Source organism: Lissotriton helveticus, chromosome 1_1, assembly GCF_964261635.1.
Source record: "Lissotriton helveticus chromosome 1_1, aLisHel1.1, whole genome shotgun sequence".
Taxonomy (NCBI): Eukaryota; Metazoa; Chordata; class Amphibia; order Caudata; family Salamandridae; genus Lissotriton; species Lissotriton helveticus.
The window spans coordinates 1,914,932,383-1,914,955,806 of NC_136057.1; the positions used below are offsets into that span (position 1 = coordinate 1,914,932,383).

A 23,424-nucleotide genomic window follows, 5' to 3' on the forward strand; every position below is an offset into this window, starting at 1 on the left:
CCTCGATGGTTCCAAAGCTTTTACGCCGATCTGTATAATCCTATCAAGTCTGTGTACTCTAATACATGCAATAACTATCTACACTCATGCATCCTTCCTCATGGGTACCAAAAGGACAGTCTCTGTCTCTTAATTCACCCATTGAGAGAGAAGAGGGCCAGGAGGCTATTCTCTGAATCAGGCTGGAAAAGCCCCGGACCCGATGGATGTTCGTCCAAATTTTACAAAACCTTTACGGAACGGATAGCCGAACCCATAAGATCTGCCTATTGTCAATATGCAGACTCTGGCCACATCTCAGGCTCCGCGAGGAGGCTAGAGCAGTAGTCATGCAGAGGGAGAGGAAAGATCATTTAGATGTTAAGAATTTCAGACCCATATCACCAATTAACCTTACTGCAAAATATATGATAAAATCCTTATGCAGTGACTAGAACAGGTCATACCAAATCTTATTGCTCCATCCCAGGAGGAGGACCTGCAGGCCTGGTAACTTGAATAATGACTTGACCTAACTGTAATGTATATGTCTTGTGAACTGGTCTCTAATAGTGTGATCCTAGGCAAATATTTTGTCTTAGGGAGCCGCCATTTTCTTCATTATCACATAAGAGATCACCTTCAAACATGCAAGTTCACTATTTCTGCTGTACAAAAACGTTTTATTTACTAGACTCAGCGTTAGCTACATGTATAATACGAATCATGCCCACAAATAGGGTACACGTGATTCCTGGTTTGCCTCTTAGTGTACTAATGTAAATGTAGTATACTTGTAAAGCGCACGGCTGCCCCAGCAACGGGGCGTCCCGGCGCTGTATAACTCTGGGGAACCCGTCCTGGCTTTCCCTGTGGGATGGTCCCTTGCTGGGAGTCCCCAAGGTGGAGCCAGGCATCCCCGGAATTGGTGGGGCCGTTGTGGAGATTAGGCAAGCTAATGCCCAGAGTTGCCGAGTGGAACCCCTGATTAGAGTAAGCACCGAAGCGAGAATTATCGAGTCCGCTGACCAAGGTCCACGACCCTGCCGCGTCGAGAATTGAACCCTGGTCCCAGGCTGACTTCTGCTCTCAGGCCTGCCGCCTCTAACCAGTGAGCCACACTACTCCACTTTTGCATTGTCATCTGGGCAGGAGCAGGAATATTTCCCAGTTCATGTTTAAAAACTCACTTTTCATAAATGTATTACTAAAGAATGATGTGGTAGTGCACTGTCATTTACAGACACCACATTTTCCATTCAAATGGCCACAAAACTTTGCCACTAACATGTAGTTTTACTGATAAAAATGTAGCGCATAAACAATGTTTGGAAATTGGGTTTAAGCAAAAATATTTGAAATTTGAACATCATCAGGTAAAGTGTTCTGATTTGTATTGAGCTTAGAAAAATCTTTTTTCCCTACAGAATTACAAAAATGTGTGTTCATAACTAGTGAAATAGATTTGAAATGTTTGAAAAATTCACTTATTAGATATCATTTTGTGTTACAAAAAAAGCCTAAGATTTTGCAGCCTTTCATTTCACATGCTTTGCACAGCATGATTATCTCTCAGTTCACTTTAAAAAATCATCTAACTTCAGTCATAGAAATTAAAGTAAATGTAGGAAGACAAACTGACTTTTGACCACTGACTCTAAAAGACAAGCAAATGTGACAAAGGCCCTAAAAATAGCTCGTCCTGATAAAATCTGGTTCACCATAGCGAGTACATATTTCGAGCTCTGGAGAGGACTTAATTTGCATGATAATGGAGCAATATTCTAACCCAGTAGTGAAAGTCAGGGTTAGCGGTCATCTCTCAAGACCCCTCTCACTAGCACAGGGCACAATGCATGACTGTCCTCTGTGTTCACTAGTATTCTTGCTAGTTTTTGAACCACTCTTTTCATCTCTTGAATACAACAATAACAACATAAGTGATTTCCCCTTCCAATCTGGTAGATAGTTGGTTGCTGCCTATGCTGGTGTTGTGCTAGTACTCAGAGACGAAGCAAATGTTGCCATCCCTCACATTATACATGAGATAGAAAGGTTCTCATTGGTATCGGGCTACTCTCTAGACAGAAACAAGATCGAGGTTTTTCCACTAAACGTCCATTGTACTGCACTGCATCAATATTGGGCGACTCGGGCCTGGTCATGTGGTTTGGTAAAGACTCGAATAATTCCCTAATGTTGAATGAAAACAAAACACTGTCCAGAATTAAAGATTTCCGAAACACCTGGTCCCCCAAACACATCACTTGATTGAGTGGAATAGACACTGTTGAAATGTCCTACAGGTTAACGTTCTTGTGAGTATTCTGACCATTTCTCTCTCATCCTCCTTTTTTAAAAATTCAACAAATATCTGAGTTTCTATGAAAGGGCAAAGCGGCCAGGATTACTGAAAATATTTGAAATTGAGTAAGAGGAGAGGCCTTAAACTCCCTGCCTTTTCAAGATACTAACAAGCTTTAGTGGCTGACCAGGGCTCATGGTGGCTCAGGGAATCAGACAATCGTTTGCCCCTTTGGGTACAGATTGAAGCTTGATTAATTCACCCGCTACCCCTTATCTCTACCCTCTCTATTTGGGGTGTTGCAAACCTACCATTGGGTCACTCCAAACCAATACTATTAGACACAATCTCTGCATTACTGCAAGTAGATAAACTACTAAACAACTGAGTGTCTGACTTAGCACAGACATCTTTGTGGCATCATCACAAGATTAAAATAGATGGGGAAACAATATTCTGGGTACTATGGGCAAACAAGGTCATACATACAATAGGGGTTCTTGGTACATTTCTTAAACCCCATATCCTTTGCTGCCCTATGCACACAATATGATCTTCCTGATATGGAATTTCACAATTTCTTGAAACTGAAGATTACCATCCGGAAGCTGCCATGACCGCATACTCCAGACCACCCAGGATTACTGGGTAACTTTGGAAAACGAGGACTGTTAGCATCATGCCTCTATAAATTGCTCCAATCCCCCAGGAATTACTTGCTTAAGGGTCTAATTAAGAAATGGCTCCTGCACTTACCAACTTCATAATTCTCCCATTTTACAGACGCAACATGGGGTAGAATTTGGCAATCCCCTTTTATGGCAGAAATCACCCCGGCTTTAGCCAAATCCAGTTTTTTGTCCATACATAAAACTTATTGTACACTGTCCAAGCTCTAGAGACTAGGCCTCACCAAAACGGACACAGGAGTGTTCAGGATCCCTTAAACACAGGTTCCTCTCATGTAAAATGACCAGAATACAGCGCATGATTAGAGATGTTTTTAAAATACTGCTTACGATTGCCTTCTTTATGGTAACATTGGGTGTTGCAGCCAACCCATCCCCCCTATCTCTCTCTGGACATGATCTGCTATTATTGGACCTTATGTTAACGTTGATTTATAGATTTGATTTATAGATTTATAGAGCGCAACGAATGCCCGGAGGCGTCTTGGCGCTGTGGACTCAGGGAGTGTGGCACTAGTAACAGGTGGATACTAAATGTCGGTTTGGAAGAGCCAGGTTTTTACTATTTTTCGGAATGCTAAAAGGTCTGACCTATCTTTGATAGTTAGCGGGAGAAGGTTCCATAGCCTGGCAGCTCCCAACAGAAAGCTCCTTCCTCCCCAGCGACTCTGTCTGAACCTAGGCACTTGCAACAGCCTGCGTTGTGCGGATCTAAGACTCCTAGAAGGGGTGTAGTATTTTATACATGAGGTAAGGTAAGCAGGACCCTTTCCCTGCAGTGCCCTAAATGTAATGCAGAGAGTCTTAAATACAATCTTCCTCTTAACCGGGAGCCAGTGCAGGGCTCCCAGATGTTGTGTAACTGATTTGTGCTTAGGGATGTTCAGTATCATTCTGGCTGCTGCATTCTGCAGGCGTTGCATCTTTTTCAAAAATTGAGTTTGGATCCCTACATATAATGCATTGCCATAATCCAGTCTTGAGAATGCTAGTGTAGTCACCAGCGTTTTTACTGCCTCCGGCAGCACAAAAGGTCGCACCTTCCGGATCATTTTCAGAATTGACCAGAAACTGGATGTAAGACAATTGGTTTGGCTATCAAAAGTAAGCCTACCATCAAACATAATCCCAAGATTTTTTGTCTTGGCGACCGGTGTAGGACAGTCCCCTAGAACTGTAGGCCACCACCTCCGCGACAAAGACAAAGGATTGGCGCCCAGAAGGAGCACCTCGGTCTTGCTGCCATTCAGCTTAAGGCAATTCGATTGCATCCATGCATTGACATGGGTCATGCAGATGTTAAAACGATCGGCTACCTCCTCTTCATTATTATGGATGGACACGACAATCTGCGTGTCGTCCACATAAGAGATAACCAAAAAACCAAACTGCCTAATCAGGGTAGCCAGAGGTGAGACGTACAAATTGAACAGTGTGGGACTCAGCAACGAGCCCTGTGGCACGCCGCATTGAAGATTAAACGTTTGGGAGCTAGCCTCGCCCAATTCCACACGAAAAGATCTTTCTGTTAGGTATGATGTAAGTAGGGCCAAGGCGGAATCTTGAACGCCCATCGCCGCTAGCCTATTGACAAGGATTTGATGGTTAACGGTGTCGAAGGCCGCCGATAGATCTAATAGTATCAAGGCGGCCTTCCCACCCATGTCCAGAGTCTTCCTTAACTCTTCACTAGAAGCAATGAGGGCCGTTTCCGTTCCATGACCCTCTCTAAACCCAAATTGTGAATGGTCCAGCAAATCGTGGGCTGAAGCAAAAGCAGTGAGCTGAGTGTTAAGTAGCTTCTCCAAGACCTTAGCGCAGAACGGGATTCTGGAAATAGGCTGATAGTTATTGGGCTCGGCAGGCTCTAAGTGAGGTTTTTTAGTAGGGGAAGTACCGATTCCAACTTCCAAGGTTCAGGGAATTTACCATGCTGTATTATTCCTGCAAATAGGTCACTCAATTATTTACCAAGGGTCTCTGGGAAGAGATGGAAGACCCTTGGAAGGCAGGAATCAGAAGGAGCCCCTGATTTTGTGCCCGTTATAGTTTTAATAATTTGGTCCAGCGATGGGGGGAAAAGGTGAAGCCTGGAGAACTCATCTTAGAAGTGCTCCTTAGAGATATAGATTCAGCAGGAAGCTGAGTAAATGTTTTGTATACTGATTCCACCTTATCGGCAAAGGCCTGACCCAAAACCTTACACAGTTCCATATTATTATCTGCCCTCTCCTTAGTCGGGAGTTTAGTGAGTATTTTTAAGGTATCAAAAAGAGTTTTACTTGAATTTTTGGATGTCAATATTTTCTTAGTGAAGTAGTTACTTTTTTCTTCCACAATTAGCTTTTTGTAAACAGCTAAAGTCTGGGCATACTTCCTTTTCGAGTCCTTGTTGTAGTTAAGCCTCCACTGTTTTTCAGTCCTCCTACACAGTTGTTTCTGTTGCCTCAATTTGTAAGAAAACCAAGGTTCAGAGGCTTTATTCCTTCTTGAGGTAGTGGTTTTTAAGGGAGCTACTATATTAGAGACCTTAATAATCCACAAAGTTATATTTTGCAATGCCTGATTGGTTTCTGCCTGTCCGCTTGGTATATTCAGACCTAATGTAGTTTGCAGGAGGTCGGGGTCAGTCTTAGACCAGCCTCGATATGTGTATAAAATCCGAGGCTTACTCCCTGTCTTGTTTTGGGCTAGGACTCTAATTGTAAATATAACGGCCCTATGATCGTACCATTGTACCGGAAGGGTCTCCTGTACTTTTATCATATGGTTGGACGTAAATAAGCCATCCAGAGTATGTCCTCCTCTATGCGTGCTTTCTTTCACCAATTGTTCCATCCCTAGGCCAGACATGGTATCTATAAGTTCAGTGTTTTTTGGATCCGAGGTGAGCTCTAGATAGTTTGCGTGATTAATGCTGGTTTCTAAAAAAGGGTTACGTTTGTCTACCAGCGAGGCTTGGGCATTTGGTGGGCGGTAGATCAAAAGGCCATTCCATGGAACTAATTCAGACCCATACTATATCAGAAACTCGCCAACAAATGGATACAGAGAGAAATGTTCAGAATGCTGGCAGTACATGAAATGTGTCCCCAAATCCATCAAGGTGTTGTTTCACAGGGTACCCCAATTTTGGCTTGAGTAGTCCCCTAACCCTTTACCTACATTTACCGTACCATTACACTGCATAACGGGTTTTGGTATTGACCTTTTATCTAGTTAAGCGCTGCATAAATGTTGTGTGGTTTTCCCCAAAAACTAGCCTCATTAATTATGCATGACGATTCTCAGAATCACAGCAAGATTACCACCTTCTGCATAATACCTATGTTTAAGGATCATCCCTTCCATCATCCTCAATCGACATGACACAGCAAGGTGCAGTTCCCTGAGGGTACCCTTTGGATGTATATATATATATATACAACATATCTTTGCCAGGGCAGGCAGAGAAGGACTTCCATGCTGACACACTGACGCGAGACTCTGAGGTAGGGCTGGGCGTAGTTTGCGAAGTGGCACTTCGCGAAGCTACGCAAAGTGCACTTCGCACTACGTGAACTGCGTAGTACCCTGTTCGTACTGTGCAAGATGCCGTTTTCAATGATTGCACAGTGCGGACAAGCATCCTGCACTGTGCAATCATTGAAAACGGCATCTTGCACAGTGCGAGCTGTAGTTCTCATCCAGGGGTATACTCATCAGAGTCATAATCTATGAATAATCCCCGCCCATGTGCGGGATCCCGGAGCATATATATATATATATATATATATATATATATATATATATATATATATATATATATATATATATATATATATATATATATATATATATATATATAAACACATACATGCAGCCTAAAATATTTCCAAAATGCCAAAGATGCTAAAATGACATAGGTTTCCATAGTAAAAGCTATACTCTCCCAACCCCTAAGGAAGAAAGAGAGCAGTAAACATTTGTCATAAATACTTTATGGCCATAGAAAAGCCTGTAATTGGAGGCATTTGCCAGTAGGCTGCAGTAGAGTATAAAGAAACAAAGAAAAACTGACACCTTGCCTTTAAGGCATTAGAGTAGGGGTACCATGCCTTTAAGACCTGAAGGCGAGCCCCTGCTCCCATAATGCACCACAGGTGGCAGTTAGGTCAGTTCTTTTTGGAGGTGCATAAACATCTGAGTAAATCCGTAAGGAACATATCATAACTTTGCAATAATGCTCGTCTGGGGAGGTAGATGGGTCGCTTATGATTTTGATGAGTATACCCCTGGATGAGAACTAGGATTACAGGTAAGTAACTAATCCTTCTCATCCAGGGGATACTCATCAATAGTCATAATCTATGAATAGATTAGCAAGCCCATACCCAAAATCTCGCGGACGAGCAATCAAGTACACAGCAAAAACATGAATCAACATCATATTTATAATGCAGTTATGCAAACAAATTCCTCAAAGAGGCCTGTCCCACTTGGGCATCGGCCTGTGCATCTGAATCTAGGCAAAAATGGCGGGTAAAGGTATGTACTGAACGCCATGTAGCCGCCTTACAAATCTCAGAGATTGGAATGTGACGAAGGAGAGCAGTAGTAGAGCTTTCCCTCTGGTAGAGTGTGCATGAGGTTTGCCCTGTAAAGCTTTCTTAGCTAATTGGTAAGACAGCGCTATACAGGAGACAATCCATCGTGAAATAGATCTTTTTGAGGCTGACAGACCGGTATTAGTTGACCCATAATTAACAAAGAGCCGGTCAGATTTCCTAAATGGAAGTGTTTTAGCCAGGTACAAAACTTCAGAACTCTCCGGAGATCTAGAGAGTGTAGAGACCTCTCTGAGGGAGTGGCTGGTTGAGGAAAAAAGGTAGGCAGAGTGATAGTCTGATTGATATGGAAGTCCGAGACCACCTTGGGCAGGAAGCCTGGATGCGTCCCCAGCACCACCCTATTGGCCTGAAACACTGTGTAAGGTTCCTTGCAACACAGGGCCTGGATCTCGCTCACCCTATGGGCAGAGGTGATGGCTACGAAAAAGGCAGCTTTCCAGGTCAAGTGCTGCAAAGAAACCTTATGGATAGGCTCGAAGGGAGCACCAATTAATTTGGTAAGTACGATGTTAAGCTCCCAGGGAGGAGAGGGGGACCTCACTGGTGGAAACACTTTGTTAAGCCCCTCTAAGAAATTTCAATTTTAAGTTAGGATTTCTAGAGTTGACCCAATTGTGAAATTTAGATAGAATCTCCTCATTGCCTCTCCAGATAAAAAAAAAGACATTGTCTATATATCGCAGCCAACATCCCAATTTGGCTGTGAAAGGATTTAATGAATCATAGATTAATTTATTCTCAAAATCAGAGACATAAATGTCACTGATGCCACTGATTCGGACTTTAAATTATCATCATCAACCTGACTTTTTCTTGATTTGTGGATCAGGTATGCCCGTAATAAGCCTGTGAACAGAATATAATCAGGAAATGTAGGCGATAGGGTCCGGTCGGATGACATTTAGATATTCTGTTTTTTAGTGACAATCCCGCCATGCATTTAAGCGGATTTGACCATACCTCCACGATAAGGACTTATCGTGGCAATATTGACTATAGAAGTAAGCATGGTTTTCTTTACCTAATAGAACAGACTTAGGTGAGGGTGGTGACAGAAACTGAGCATGTTTTTACCTGGAATGTGTACAAATTGTATTACTGCACAATATGTTGACATAATTGAAATGCCACTTGAGATATATTTTTTTGTTCTTGCACACGGTATCTTATTTAATTGTTGTAATAAATGTTTACAGTACAATAATGTTTGTAATATTTTGTAGCTGATTGTATTATGTTTGAATAGGGGTCCTCTTTTATATGCAATATCTACTGTCCTGAAAATGCTCTGATAGACTGACGCCACCGAGACCGAAACGTCGACTCAACCATCTATTTCTGAGATATTTGTTGGTCTTTAGTGACTATCATTCTCATCAGGGGATATGTCATTACTGATTTCATTGGAATAGATGTTTTTCATGAATTGTTGGATTAATTTGATTTTACCTCTCATCATGATTTATTGCTGATTTGATTGTTCATTTGTACTCTTTTTAATTAACTACTTATATATAAACAAATTTATATTTTCAAACAAAAAAGATATTCCCGTGTTTTTGTGCTCTTGAATTTCATTTGTTGTTGTTGTCAAAGGACACTTGGGTGGCTGTTCTAATGAGACTCACCCTCAGAATAATTTTAGAACAGTTATTCTTTGAAACAAAACCCCTTGTAGGCACTCCTTACCTATCATTGTTGAATTGCCCAAGCCTCCAAGGGTATATTGGGTTTCCCAGTTTGTATACTCTAGTACAAAATGGGCACTTGAATCCTCAACAAGACGGCATGAACATTCTCAAATATTCTTTTAAATGGAAGACATTCTGTATCTGGTGTTCTGGCAAGAACTTTGATCCTGCGAAATGCCAAGAAGAAGCTTTATTTGGCCAAATCAGGCTTAAAGCTCTCTTCTAATAAAGTTAATTTGTCTTTCTTGTGACGATAACATCCCCTAAGAGGGTTAGTGAATTACAGGTGCTTTAGAATAATTCTCCCTATACTTGCTTCTTTCCAAACAAGCTAGCTGTTGGAACACAGGCATCCTTTTTGCCAAAGGTGGTTGTACCTTTTCATGTTCTCACACAACATCTCCCTGCCTACTTCTTTCCCCTTCCTCGTCCTTCAGTAGAAGAGGAGAGACTCCACTGTCTGGATCCAAAAAGAGCATTATCATTCTATATGGATCGTACCAAAGAATTCCAGTTGGACGATCAACTCTTTGTTGGATTCGCAGGGGCAAAGAAAGGAAAGGTAATTCAAAAGAGAACCATCTCTCAATGGATCATCCTTTGTATTAAGGTCTGTTACGCAATGGACAAGAAACAGCCACCTGAGGCTTAAAAGCTTATTCCACCAGAGCTACAACTGCGACCACTTTGTTAGCTAGAGGAGTCCTGCACACCTGACAAGCAGCTACGTGGCATCTCTGCACATGTTTTCCGAGCACTAGTGCTACGACTGCCAGGTCATATAAGATGGGCACTTTGGCAGTTTGGTCCTCCTGGACTTCTTTGTTTAAGACAGTCCGCAGACCCACCCCTGGGAAGAAATTGTTTTAGTATCTATTCTAAGGTAAGGAATGTGCTGCTATAAGTCTCTATCAGATGAACAAGTTACTTACCTTTGGTAATGCCTTATTTGGGAGAGACTTTATCTAGCCACTGATTCCTTACAGATCCTCCCTTCCTCCCTGTTCTGCATACCGTCTTCTCACATTATTAGATCTTTAAGGACCTTATTTTTGGCACACCAATCTTTTCCTTCTCAGCTTGGCTCTGGGCTTCTGGTGTGTAAAAACAGGAAAGAACTGAGGTCAGCGTGCTGGAGTGGTGCCTAAATAGGCAACACGCACAATAATTCTGGTGCAGAGGACACCAACAACATCACGTGAAGCAGAGCAACACCACTTATTGGCACATAAGAGGATTGCTCAAAAACTTTGTCCGGATCCAGTCTGACACCTGGAAATATTCTAAGGTAAGGAATCTGCAACTAGATAAAGTCTCTATTAGATAAGGCGTTAGTAAAGGTAAGTAACTTGTTGATCTCTGCAGTTTCAGGGTTTCAGCCAATTTGCATGGAACATCCACTGGGCACCTGAGTCAATCAGGTTGTTGACATCAGAGATCTTCTTGACCACCTGGTAGGGGCCACTCTGTAGACGTTTTTTAGCAGCAGCACTTGCTGCAATTTATATTTTAGAACAATTTTAATGAGTTTTCAGATACTTAGCCAGTATTGGGGTATCTGTCATAGATTTACATGCCTGAATCATTCCCCGTCGCCGAGATGGGAGTTCCACGGTGAAATGCAAAAGTAGTGCCATAAGTAATAAATAGGTCAAGAGAGGCCAAAGGCTATATCTTAGTAGCCTATCTTCATCCTTATAGGAAAAGGACCAAAAGTCAGCGCCAACTAATCAGCTATCAGCACCCTCTTGAACACTCCTAACAGAAGCAGTTCTCATCTCACTTCGTTTGGAAGAGAGTCTCCCTGAGTGCTACTCAGTTTTCTTCTCTTCACCTCTTCAAGCAAGTATGTCTGACAAAATGTCCTCTTCCGCTCCTGCAGGACCTGTGTTGATGACCTTCATAAAGATTGCTTTTATTGCCTTTACCCCAAACATGAGGCTAAAGACTGAAAGATCTGCTATACCTTTCCCAGCAAGACTCTAAGGGACAGAAAGGCACGATTACTCTTATGGCTTAAGTCTAAAGAACGTCCTCCAACTTCAGCTGAGGAAGAGGACTGAGCTTCCACATCTAGCAAGAGAGCTAGATCTCAAGAAAGCTCCTCAGGTGAGGAAAGGAAACATCTTAAAACTTCCCAGGATAAACCTGTTCATAAAGAGGGGAGTTCTAAACATTCCTCTCAGCCTATGTCATCTCCACCTTCTACTCCACTCCCAGAACGTCCAAGATCATCTTCTACAGACTCTGTAAGTAGAAAACACCACAAACAATCTGTGTCGATGCCGACTATTTCCTCATCGTCGACGATATGTGTTACGTCGTCTATGCCATCGTCGACGGCAACTGTTACGACGACGGCTATTTCCTCTCACATCTCGTCGACGAGGATCACTATTATGACGAGACCATCAATGAAGCACGTCGACTAAGAATCCGTCGACCAAGCTATCGTCGACGAACATGCCAACGACACCGTCAACAACAACACCGCCGCCGAGAACAACGCGGATGACAACACCGTCGACGAGAGACACATTGACGACAGCACCACCGACAACGAGCCCGCAGAGGACATCATCTATGAGTGCGCCTGTTATTCTACCACTGTCGACAACAGGACCGGCGACAAGAGACCTTCCTACATACTTATTTCTGCACCGTTGACGCCCCAGTTTACGAGAGTATGTCAAAGACATTTCAAAGGCCTTTTCTACAGCCTTTTCAGGACTATAGGAAAGTCTCTCCTTTACTACCATCCCACCTTTTAGAGGGCTTCGTAGAAGATGAGGATTATGATGATGAGGAGGATGAGGGTCCATACGGAGTGGCTCATAGTCCATCTAAACTCAATTTTAAATGCCAAGACATTGATGATGACGGTAACTACCAGGAAGAGCATTATTATCATGAACAATATATGGCTCCACGTCATACCTATCAGTTCCATCACAGGCAGGAATCTCGTCATAGAGAAATGGCTCATCTTCTTCCAGCACTTATTCAAGACCTACAGGCTATGTTGGCAGATTATCGTCAAAGATTTCCTCAACAAATTCTGACAGAGAACCCACTTCCGCAAGTGGAGGTTCCTGTTCCAGTCCAAGAGCCTACTTTACCTAGTACACCAGCTCCTGCACAGGGTCCACCTGATACTGGACACCAAGACACTTCCTCCTTAGATGAAGAAGTTGAGGAAGGCGAGTTGCCTAATCAGGCAAATGCTCCAGATCCTTGGGACGATTATATATTTGAAACACCATTTCCGCCTCCACACTTAACCTCTGATTCTCCTCCTGAAGACATCGGAGGATTTAATAATTTGATGCAGAGAGCAGCCACTAGGTTCCAGCTCCCTATTACTGTCAAGCAAGCAGATTGCTTTTTGCATGATTTTAAAGAGGATACTAGAAAGATCATACTCTCTAATCCTATCATCGATTACATCTGGCAGGAGGACGTAAAAATCATGAAGACGCCAGCATCCATACCGGAGGTGCTACCAGATTCGGTCATATCTCAGGCTACGCAGAGACGTTCGAAAAGCCCTGCAACACCTATTACCACTCCTCCAGACAAAGAGGGACGTCATATGGACCTTATGGGGAAGAAATTCTCTTCTATGGCAGGGGCATCAATTAGAACTGCTAATGCTTTGGCAATCATTGGCCGTTATGACCGCCAAATGGGGTCCGATATAGCTGGATTGATAGATCTTATCCCGGAGGAACAATAGAGGAGGCCCGGAAGATTTTATTAGAGGGTAAGCGAGCTGCCTCCAAAACAATTAATTGTGCGTTGGATATCAACACGAGCTTTCAGCAATTAGCTGGGGCAGCAGTTCTTCGACGCCAGGGTTGGCCTAAAGTGACCACTTTCACGCCTGAGGTTCAGACGAAGATCCTGGACATGGCCTATGATGGGGATTCACTGTTCGGGCGACATATTGATGATGCACGTTTGGCAATTAAAAATGACCTGGACACCCCAAAATCTTTAGGTGCTCTACAAAATAGACATATACCTTTCAGAGGAGCTAGAGGGAGAGGATTCACTACTTATCGGGGCGGCTATCAGTCGAATCAACAGTATCGTCAATACCAGCCTTAATTTCGCCAGTCTTACAACCAATCGTTTTACTGTCAGTCTTCGACGGCTGGTTTCTCTCACCAGGGAGGTCGGAAGTGAACACAGCAACAAGGCTGTTACTGCCAGGAAACAATGAGCTTCTCAGGATGCCAGTCAACTTTACCTCCCAACCCTTGGGCGCGAACATTTCTGCTTTGGCACAGCGATGGTACGAGATCACTTCATACCGCTGGGTACTGGACCTAGTCACCAAGGGTCACGCACTGGAATTTACCCAGAAACCACCTACCACTCTGCCCCCCTCGTCTTCACTTATTGCTCAAAGAAGTCTTCATCAGGCTCCTCAAGGAAGCGATAGAAGAAGTACCATCCACACAGAGAGGAACAGGTTTCTATTCTCGCTTCTTCCTAATCAAAAAGAACTCAGGAGTATGGCAGCCGATTCTAGATCCCCACATGCTCCACAAGTTTCTCAAAAAATGAAACATTCGGGATGGTAACACTTTCTGATATTCTGGAATGCTTAAATGAAGGGGATTTCATGACTTCTCTGGACATGGAAGACACATACTTTCATATCCCTATCCATCCAAAACATCGAAAATATCTACGATTCACAGTGGCTGGCACTCACTATCAATTCAAGGTGCTCCTGTTTGGCCTACAATCAGCGCCACGGATATTCACTAAGTGCTTAGCACCAGTAGCAACGACTTTACGATCCCAGGGGATCCAAGGTTTCCAATGTCTCGATGATTGGCTGCTCAAAGCTCCATCGGAACAAGAAGTCAATATTGCCACAGAAATTTGTCTCCATCTGTTCAGTACGCTGGGGCTCACTTTCAACAAGGGCAAATCGAATTTGCTTCCAACTCAGAACATTTTATTCCTAGGAGCGTCCATGGACACCGTCCAGTGCAAAGTATTCTTGTCTCAAGACCGTCAAGTGCGCCTTCAAAAATTAGCGGCAACCATTTAAAAAAGAAAGTCAGTTTCTGTTCGAATATTCAAATCGCTCCTAGGGAGGTGCTCTTCGGTAGTCATCTTGATCCCTATAACGGGCTCAAGATGAGACCTCTTCAAGAAGAGGTTACAGAAACAATGGCAACAAGCATTGGGATCTTTCAAGGATGTTATCCAAATAACTGAACATATGGTGGACACACTCCGTTGGTGGTCCCAAAGAGCAAATCTTTCCCAAGGTCTCACCTATCTGCAAAACATCCCAGACTTCGTATTGACTACAGACGCCTCCATGGAAGGATGGGGAGGTAATCTTCAGGATTTTCAAATCCAGGGAAAGTGGTCTCAGATACAGAAGCAGCAACACCTCAACAGTTTGGAGCTACGGTCCATATTTTTGTCTCTTCAGGCTTTCCTTCCAAGGATAGCAGGTTCCTCAGTGCTAGTCCGTACCGAGAATACGACCAGTAAGTACTACATAAACAAACAAGGAGGAACAAGGTCCATCACCCTTTCCCAGGATGCGCAGGAATTGTGGGAATAGACAACGTTCCACTTAATATCCTTGAAGGCCGAACATGTCAAGGGTCTGCACAATGCCCAAGCAGATTCACTAAGCAGGTCTCAATCCGTCGAGTGGGAGTTGGAACATATTCAGGTGAACAGGATCTTTTGGACATGGAGCAAACCAGCTCTAAATCTGTTTGCATCGCAGGAGAACAAGAAATGACAATATTATGCCAGCAGGTTCCCGCAGCCGGTGTCAAGGGGGAATACCTTTCAATGAGATGGTCCGAGAGCTATGCCTACGCTTTTCCCCCCATTCCATTAATCCCCAGGGTGCTCAAAAAGTTGAAACTGGAGGGCTGCAGCCTGAGTCTGATTGCTCCCCATTGGCCCAGACAGTATTGGTTCTAGGAGCTTCTTCTGTTGTCACAAGTCAGACCTTTTCACCTTCATCCAACAACGACCATGTTATCGCAGAACAGGGGTCAGGTAGTCCATCTGGATCCGCAATCCCTGCACTTTCACGCATGGCTCCTGAATTCCTAGAGTTCAAAGATCTCAATATTTCACAGGACTGTTGGGACATACTGTCTAAATCCCGTGCGGAAAGCACTGTCAAAACGAATAGTTTAAAATGGAAAAGATGTTCCAGTTCAAGTCCCTGCTGAATAAACTTGACCTTATTTACTCTCACTGGCCAAGTCTGGACTCACTTTTTCATCAGTCAAGGTTCACCTGGACGCTCTTTCCAGGTACAGGAAATATCAGCAGCTTCCTTCTTTATGTTCATCTTCTCTTGTAAAACAATGCATGAGAGGACTTTTTCGCACTTTCCCTCCTGTACGTTCATCTCCTGCGAAGTGGGAACTCAATGTGGTTTTAGCACAACTGATGAGACGACCGTTTGAACCGGTCCATAAAGTTGAACTCAAATACCTCACATGGAAAGTACCCCTCTAGCTGACGCATACTTCTGCAAGGAGGGATAGTGAGATTCAGGCTTTTACGATCAGAGAACCATTCTTACACTTTACACAGGACAATGTAATCCTTCGGACAAATCCTAAGTTCATTGCAAAGGTACCCACGCAATTTCACTTGAATGAACCAGTAATGCTACAAACATTCTTCCTGAATCCATCCAGTCCAGCTGAAAGGACCTTACATTAATTGGATGTAAAAAGGTGTTTGAAGTTTTATCTTCAAAAGATAAAGGATATTAGAAAGACGGATCAACTGTTAGTGGCCTACGGTCAAGGACAACAGGGAACAGTTGTAACAAAAGCCATAATAGCCAGATGGGTTGCATCTGCCATTCAATTCTGCCACGAAAAAGCCAACAAACCTCTTAAGGTGAAGGCCAAAGCACACTCCACCAGGACTGTTGCTGCATCTACAGGTTTGTTTGCTGGAGTTACATTGGACAAGATATGCCGTGCTGCGACATGGAAGAATGCCCACACGTTCACAAGACACTACTGCCTCCAATCTGCACAAAAGGAGGATGCAGCGGTTGGACATGCTGTGTTACGCCATCTCTTTCACTAAGGTCAGAGTTTTTACATTTCTTTAACGATTATCTATTATTAACTTTCTTTACTGCTGCATTACCTACAGTGTTCATGCTCCTATGTTTCTCAATTTATATGTTTCTCATGCTGATATCCATTATCTCTTTTTATATCATTATTGATTGCGTGCTTTGTCATTGCAATGTTTCAATGTTGTGGATGTACATTGGGAGTTTTAAATCACATGTCTCCCACCTTCCGCTAACGACAGTACAATTAGGGTACTGCTTGCTATTCTGATTCAGGCATGTGAATCTATGAAAGATACCCCATTACTGGATGGGGAAACAAGTTACTTACCTGTAACTACAGTTACCCAGTATTGGTATCTTTCATAGATTCACATGCACCCACCCTCCTCCCCGTGGAACCAGTTCTCAGTGAATTTAGGGATAATTACTTCCCACTTGTGCTTGGAAAATCTGAGGAGAACTGCTTCTGTTGGGAGTGTTCTAGAGGGTGCTGATTGGTTGGAGCTGACTTTTGGTCCTTTTCCTATAAGGACATAGATAGGCTACTAAGATATAACCTTTGGCCTCTCTTGGCCTATTTATTACTTGTGGCACTACTTTTGTATTTGACCGTGGGACTCCCATCTCGGCGACGGGGAATGATTCAGGCATGTGAATCTATGAAAGATACCAATACTGTATAACTGTAGTTGCAGGTAAGTAACTTGTTTTCTTATCTCATACATATGTTTTAAAGCTTAAAAAATGTAAAGCAAATGTTGTCTGTATATAGGAATCATCTTTTTGGCTTGTTTTTGGAAACTTGTTTTTCCTAATTTTCAGGTGCATCCGTGTCCCACACTAGACTATTTATTTGATATCATATTCAGTGCTTACAAATTAAATGAATATACCCCTAATGCAAAACTGGTGTTACAGTTAGTAAGCGTTTTGCTTTCTCCATTAAAGCAGAGGCTCCTGCTATCTTTAATTTATTATGTAATTCATTTATGCAGTGCTCTGTAGGTATGAGCATATTCTTCAGAAATAATGCATGCACAGGCTACATTTCTGTGTCTTTGAGCTAAAGTTGCCTGTGTTGTTTTTGTACATTGGCTAAATAACAGTATGGGTTATGTTTTTTTTCAGGGCTCATGGACCTTTTTTCCCAAGAATACTGAGACGTAGGAAAGGGCAGAGAGACTTTGGAAAAGTTGTGACGCATATAGTAGCTAAAATGATGACCACAGACATGGTGAGAAATATCATTTGTTTTTCTGTGAAAATATCTCCAATTTTGTAACAGAATGCGAATTGCTGATCAGCCTTTCTTCCTAGATCAAAAGAAAAAACTGTAGTAGTATTATGCTCCATTGCAACAAAATGATGACACACCAAAGAAACCAAGTAAAAAATGTGTGCTGAATAGGCTATGATAGCGGACAAAGTGAACTGGATGTATTGTATTCATTTGTAGAAGTCAAGCAAATATATAAACAATTAGTTTTTTTAAGTTCCTTCTATTGTGTGAAATATTCTTTGAATCTATCTCACCCGAAACAGTATCTGGATAACTGTTATGCAGTAGCTCCCACATGCGGCTGGATGGTGCTGCCTGACATTCTTGCACCGAATGTCAGAACAGGAATTCCCCTTTGGGTAGAGTTATATATCACACATATTCACATTCACAGCACTAAATTCAAAATAAGCAAGATGAACAAAGAGGAAATATAAAAGTAACTTCATAAAGTTGTACAATTTATTCAAGCAAATATTAAAAACACAATATACCCTATCATCAGTACACTATTAGTCAATACAAATGGTACACATATAAATATACAGATATATTCAACATACACAATAAAAACACAAATATGGGAAACAAAAATAAGGAAAAATAGTTCCTATTGGCGTGAAAGAAATACAATAGTCAAACAGAAATCAACTCTAACACATGTGTCACTTTTGTGGTCAGAGTAGTTGCTTCACAGATTAAGCGTATTTTCACTCAAATATGCTTAAACACGTTTCGGTGGGCAAGTATATAAAGAGCCAACACCTTCTTCAGGATAAAATATTTGATTCCCACATGAACATATTGTATCTTGTATGGGGTCTAAAAACACCTCAGATATCCCGAATTTTCACTGCAGTACCAATGTATAGTTTTCTTGGTTGAAATTATTAGTTTAACTGCTTTATTCCAAATGCGTAATAGTTTGTCAATCGTGATCTTGGCCACAAACAGCGCGAGCAACAAATCTTTGTTGCGGTTATTAGTTCCACTGCTCTGTTTCCAATATGCGATAATTCATCAAGCGTAGCTTTTGCAATACACAGCATCAGGAAAAATCTTAAAATACGGTCAATTGGTTCTAGCCGTATGGTCCAGATAGCTTGGGCGTCACGGGTTACTTCGTAATCCCGATGTGATTAAAAGCAAAACAGCCATCAGTCTGCCTGGATCCAAAAAACGGGCATTCAGGGCATACGCCTCAGTTGTTATGAGTAACATTCTTGCACCACCAAAGAAGTGAAGGAGCAGAGCTGCACATAGGCGCCACCCCTCCTTGCTGATATCTGTTCTTTTCTTTCTGCGCCCTTCCGCACTTTAGCTCCTACCAACGGTATCAGTTTTTTGACATTTTCAAAATTGTTAACAAACCCACAAGATTCAGTCATATTGTGTAGATTGAGCTTGTGTGACAGGCATCATTGTATTTTTGGCAGTTTTACAAAACACTGAATCAGGTTTCTACTTGCAGGAATATGGAGGCCGAAGACTAGCCTTGAAACAGGTAGTCTCCCACCAGAATCGGGAAGGTTGCCATTAATGTACCACTCAAAGTCAGACAAGAAGCAGCACAATCAGCACTCGAAGAGTATTTCTTTTCAGGCATTTACCAACTACAAGACCTTTCTACAGCTGTCCCGGCACGCCCAAATTTCCTAGGCCATCGGCTACGTCAATGTAGATAGAGAAGCTAAAAACATTTTTAGAATTCTGCCGGCTCACTCTGGAGCTTTTGAGTATCACAGAGCTACAGGGAAAAGCAGTCTCACTTCTTTGAACTGGGCCTTCCCTGTTGCTGAGTGACCCTAGAGGATCCTCGCCTGGCCGCCTTGTGCCAACACTAGTGCAGACTTCCACTACAGCCTAAAGGTCAATGTTGGTCTCTTCTATGCCAGTGGCGCTGTTGGCTCTTCCAGTGTCTTTGCTGGATCCAATCTAGAGACAGCATCAGTCCGTACCATGCCTACATCTTTCTGTAAAATAACAAAAGGATAGCCATCCGTAATTTAAACTTACTCCCAGTCTCTGCCATTACACCAGTACAAGCAAAGGTAGGAGGCCCTGTTTGGCTCTGATTCAGATGCAGTCCAAGGGTTGCAGCACATTTCAAAATGACCATGAGAAAGAGATGAATAACTTATTGCCCACCCACATATTGCCCGCTCATTATTCGGATGCAGTAGTGTGAGTGAGTAGGATATTTTTCCAAAAATTGAGTTGTAATTTTGCATATCCATTCACTCTCCCCTAACCCCAGTCCACAAAAGAAAAGAGTGCCTCTTTTGCAATTGTGGTGCTCAGGGCAGCATACATTCTTAACATGCAACTGCCCGCAGTTGAAACAAAATCCAGTTTATTTACAGAAATTCCTTATCCATGGCCATTGTTCAAGTGAGGCACATGAGTACCCTCATGGGCACTTGGATGAAACCATGCATGGTCCTTCCACTCAACCAACCTGTCACTGGGCAGTGTAGACTGGCCTCTGTTGGCTTTGCATTTCTCACTCAACACCCAATTCAAGAAATTCTCATGGTGCAGGCGTCGACCAGTAGGGTCAATCCATTTGTCTTTCCTTTTCCTTCACCAGTGATGAAATCTAAGCATACCAACAAATTCAGAAGTTTTTCTCCTCAATTAGTCTGGCATAACACTCTGAATGTGATCTGACTTCTTACTAGATCTACTTATGTATGTTGGGACAAGACTATCAAAACCTTGCCAACCTAAAACATCAGAAATGCGGAGATGTATAGGTAACTTATTGACCTACTATAGACTGTGGGTCATGCCATGGACACCAGCATCATGCTTAGGCGATGCACTTGGATGCGTGCAACAAGATGTTTGTGTGACGTACAAGCATTCCTGAAAGACATGCACTGTAATGGCTCTAGACTGCTGAGGCAAAAGGCATTTGACCGATTACAGAAATAACCACCCTGTGTGCTGCTACCTAGTGTTGCTCTTGCCAGGCCAACCTATTTCATCAGCTGTATAGGAAGGTCTGGGGCTGCTCACAAGGTCCAGCGTACAGTCAACAGCAACCTTTTACCTAGTTACGTGCCGAATAAATGTAGTGTGGTTTTTCTTCGAAAACTAACCTCATGTATTATGCATGAGGATTCTTAGTATCAAATCTTAACCCCCTGCCTAGGACATGCACAGCAAGATTACCATCTTCTGTATAATAACTCTGTACAAAAGTCACCACTATCGTTGAGGGGGGCGGAGCTAGCGCGTGGCGAAGATGGCCGCCTATGAGCGAAGCTCCGTGTAACCCTCACTAGATCCGTCCAATATCCGTCTATAGAAGCGCGCAGAGAGCAGTGTCGGAGCAGCCTTGTACTCCAGCAACTCCCCGGTGCTGTCTGAATTGACTCTGGCTCTTATAGCTGCCTCGACGATGCAGCTGGAGCCGCGATCCCCTGACTCTGGTGCGAGGCAATGGCGGTCCGACGCGTTATGACGCTCCGGAGGCCGCCGCCGCTAGCTTCCGAGTTCATCAGGTTATGGACTGCCTACAACGGAGACAAACTTGCCTGAAACTCTTCCCGTACGCTGAGTGTTGATGCCGGCCGGATACTACGAGAGCTGATACTCCGACTGCCCGCTCTGACCAAGGTAGGAATATACAACCCTAAACGTGGTGCGCCTGCTGTGGGCTATGGTAGGAGTACTGTGACCTCTGGGTGGCGACTATCTACATCAAATATATCACGAGGTGAGAGTGGAGCAAAACCGAGACTGTGCTGCGATACTCTGGTCGCCCTGAACATTGATAGTGCGGAGGCGACGCCGTGCAGCGACTCTCCATTTTGTGCGTGGCAGAGACGGCCCTCACTGTCACCATACTCCAACCCAACAACTGCGTACTTCCAACCTGGCTGCACCTGTTCACACAGGACGCTAGACACTTGTAGAAGACCCCTGCACCTTTCCACTTGACACAGTCTTGGTGCATGCGGACTGCAATACGTCCTGGCAAAATAGTAGGGGCAAAGATCTCGACTGGTGAAACACCCCGCGCTACCATTAAGACCCTGATCCCTACACCTGCTATCGCCTGTTGGGTATTTGCTCTGAATCAAGTGCTGGTACTGCAGGATCTGCTCTTGTCTGGGGTCTGGGGCCCTGTGCTTTATTGTTGTCGAGCTGCTTCACCAGTACCCCTCTGGAAGGCCGGGATTGTTCAACTGAGTGGTAGCTGCAATATTGGCGGCGCATACCTAGCCTGGTTGGGTTGTTCCATCTGGTTCATTGTGACCCCTAGTGCAGCGATGGGTAAAGTTGACAGGACACAGCCGAAAATATGATTTTACCAACGGAAACCTAGGAGTCATGATGCCACTACAGAGGAAGGAGAACACGCACCGGACTCTCCCAAGAAGACGCGGACTGCGATATCCGCACCTTGCTTGTTGCAATGGAAAAGGGTTTTCAGGGTAGTCTCTCAGTCCTAGGCTCCAAAATAGATTCCCTCTCCTATCGCATTGACAGGATGTCGGAAAGGCTAGATGTGTGCATGCGGAGCGACTCGATATGTCTGAACGCCGTGTCACTGAAGTAGAAGAGGCCCAGTGGCGCTGGACACTGAACACAAACGACTGGGGAGAGTGATGCAGGTTTTACAGGATAAGACCGAACACTTAGAAGCGAGATCTCGGAGATGCAACCTGAGGATCACGGGTCTACGGGAGTCAACCCCGACCGGCAACATGGAGCAATTTGTTGAGAAATTGCTGGTCACACTTCTGGGTGCAGCAACTTTTTCTCCTATGTTTGTGGTAGATAGAGTGCACCAGTCTTTAGGCCCACGTCCACCACCTGGAGCTGGTCCGAGACCAATCATAGCTAAACTACTTAACTATTGTGATCAGGATGCGGTGCTGAAAGTTGCCAGGAATATCCATCCTCTGTAGTACAAAGACTCTACCATCTCGCTTTTCCCGGACTTTACAATACGAGTCCAAGAGGCTCACAGACTGTTTGCTCCCTTGAAGAAACCGCTCAGGGAGCAAAACATTGATTATGCCATGCTTTACCCTGCGAGACACCTTGTGAACAGACAGGGCCAATCGAGAATCTTCACGAACCCAAAAGTCTTGCAGAAAGCTCTGAAAGTCTGGGCTTAGGATAAACGTCGTAGCCCAGACCGAGACTCCAGTGAAGGGGCAGTAGGTGGCCAGCTGAGCGATCAAGACTGATTTTGTCTGACCTTTTTTCCTCACAGTTACACATTTTTCTCATCTGCTTACAGTTATGCTACAGTAGTCCTACACTTCGTATTGTTTAACATATACTTATTGAATTACAAGTTTGGGTTGGAAATAACACACAAGTGCTCAGTCTGAGGTGGCCACTCCTGCGGCTATTTGTCTAATTGTAGGCCTCTGTGGTACTGGGTTAAGTAGCCACTGGAAGGGGCTGGAGTTACCTTTTATTGTTCAGTCGCTTCATAATCGGCTGATGGTGTGCGGAGTGGGGGCCTGATTAAAGTATACGAGTTTAATTTCTTTACTTGTAGGAGAGGGAGCTACCTCTGCCCACGCGTGAAATACACACTTTGGGAATTAAGTTTGGGGTTAGGGCGGGGGGGATAATTTCCCCTTTTTTGGGGGACTTCTTAGATTCGCTAAAGTCTGCAGTATTTTGCTGATGTTACCTGAGGGTGGGTTGTTAGTTTTTCGACTGGGCAGAGTTGGGTTCAGCCTGGCGTGGGTGGTGGGAGGGTTGAGGTTGGGAATAGTTTGGTCCGGCATATACAGG

The 23,424-nt window shown here is 43.6% G+C and overlaps 1 protein-coding gene across 1 annotated transcript in view; it reads left to right on the forward strand.

The window, feature by feature from the left end:
- The window catches only part of SHCBP1L (SHC binding and spindle associated 1 like), a 1,483,415-nt gene that overhangs the window by 958,776 nt on the left and 501,215 nt on the right, over positions 1–23,424 (forward strand). Inside the window, exon 6 of the mRNA XM_078643195.1 lies at positions 17,505–17,610. Coding sequence (XP_078499321.1) covers positions 17,505–17,610 — 106 coding nt within the window. The remainder of the gene's footprint in view (positions 1–17,504; positions 17,611–23,424) is intronic.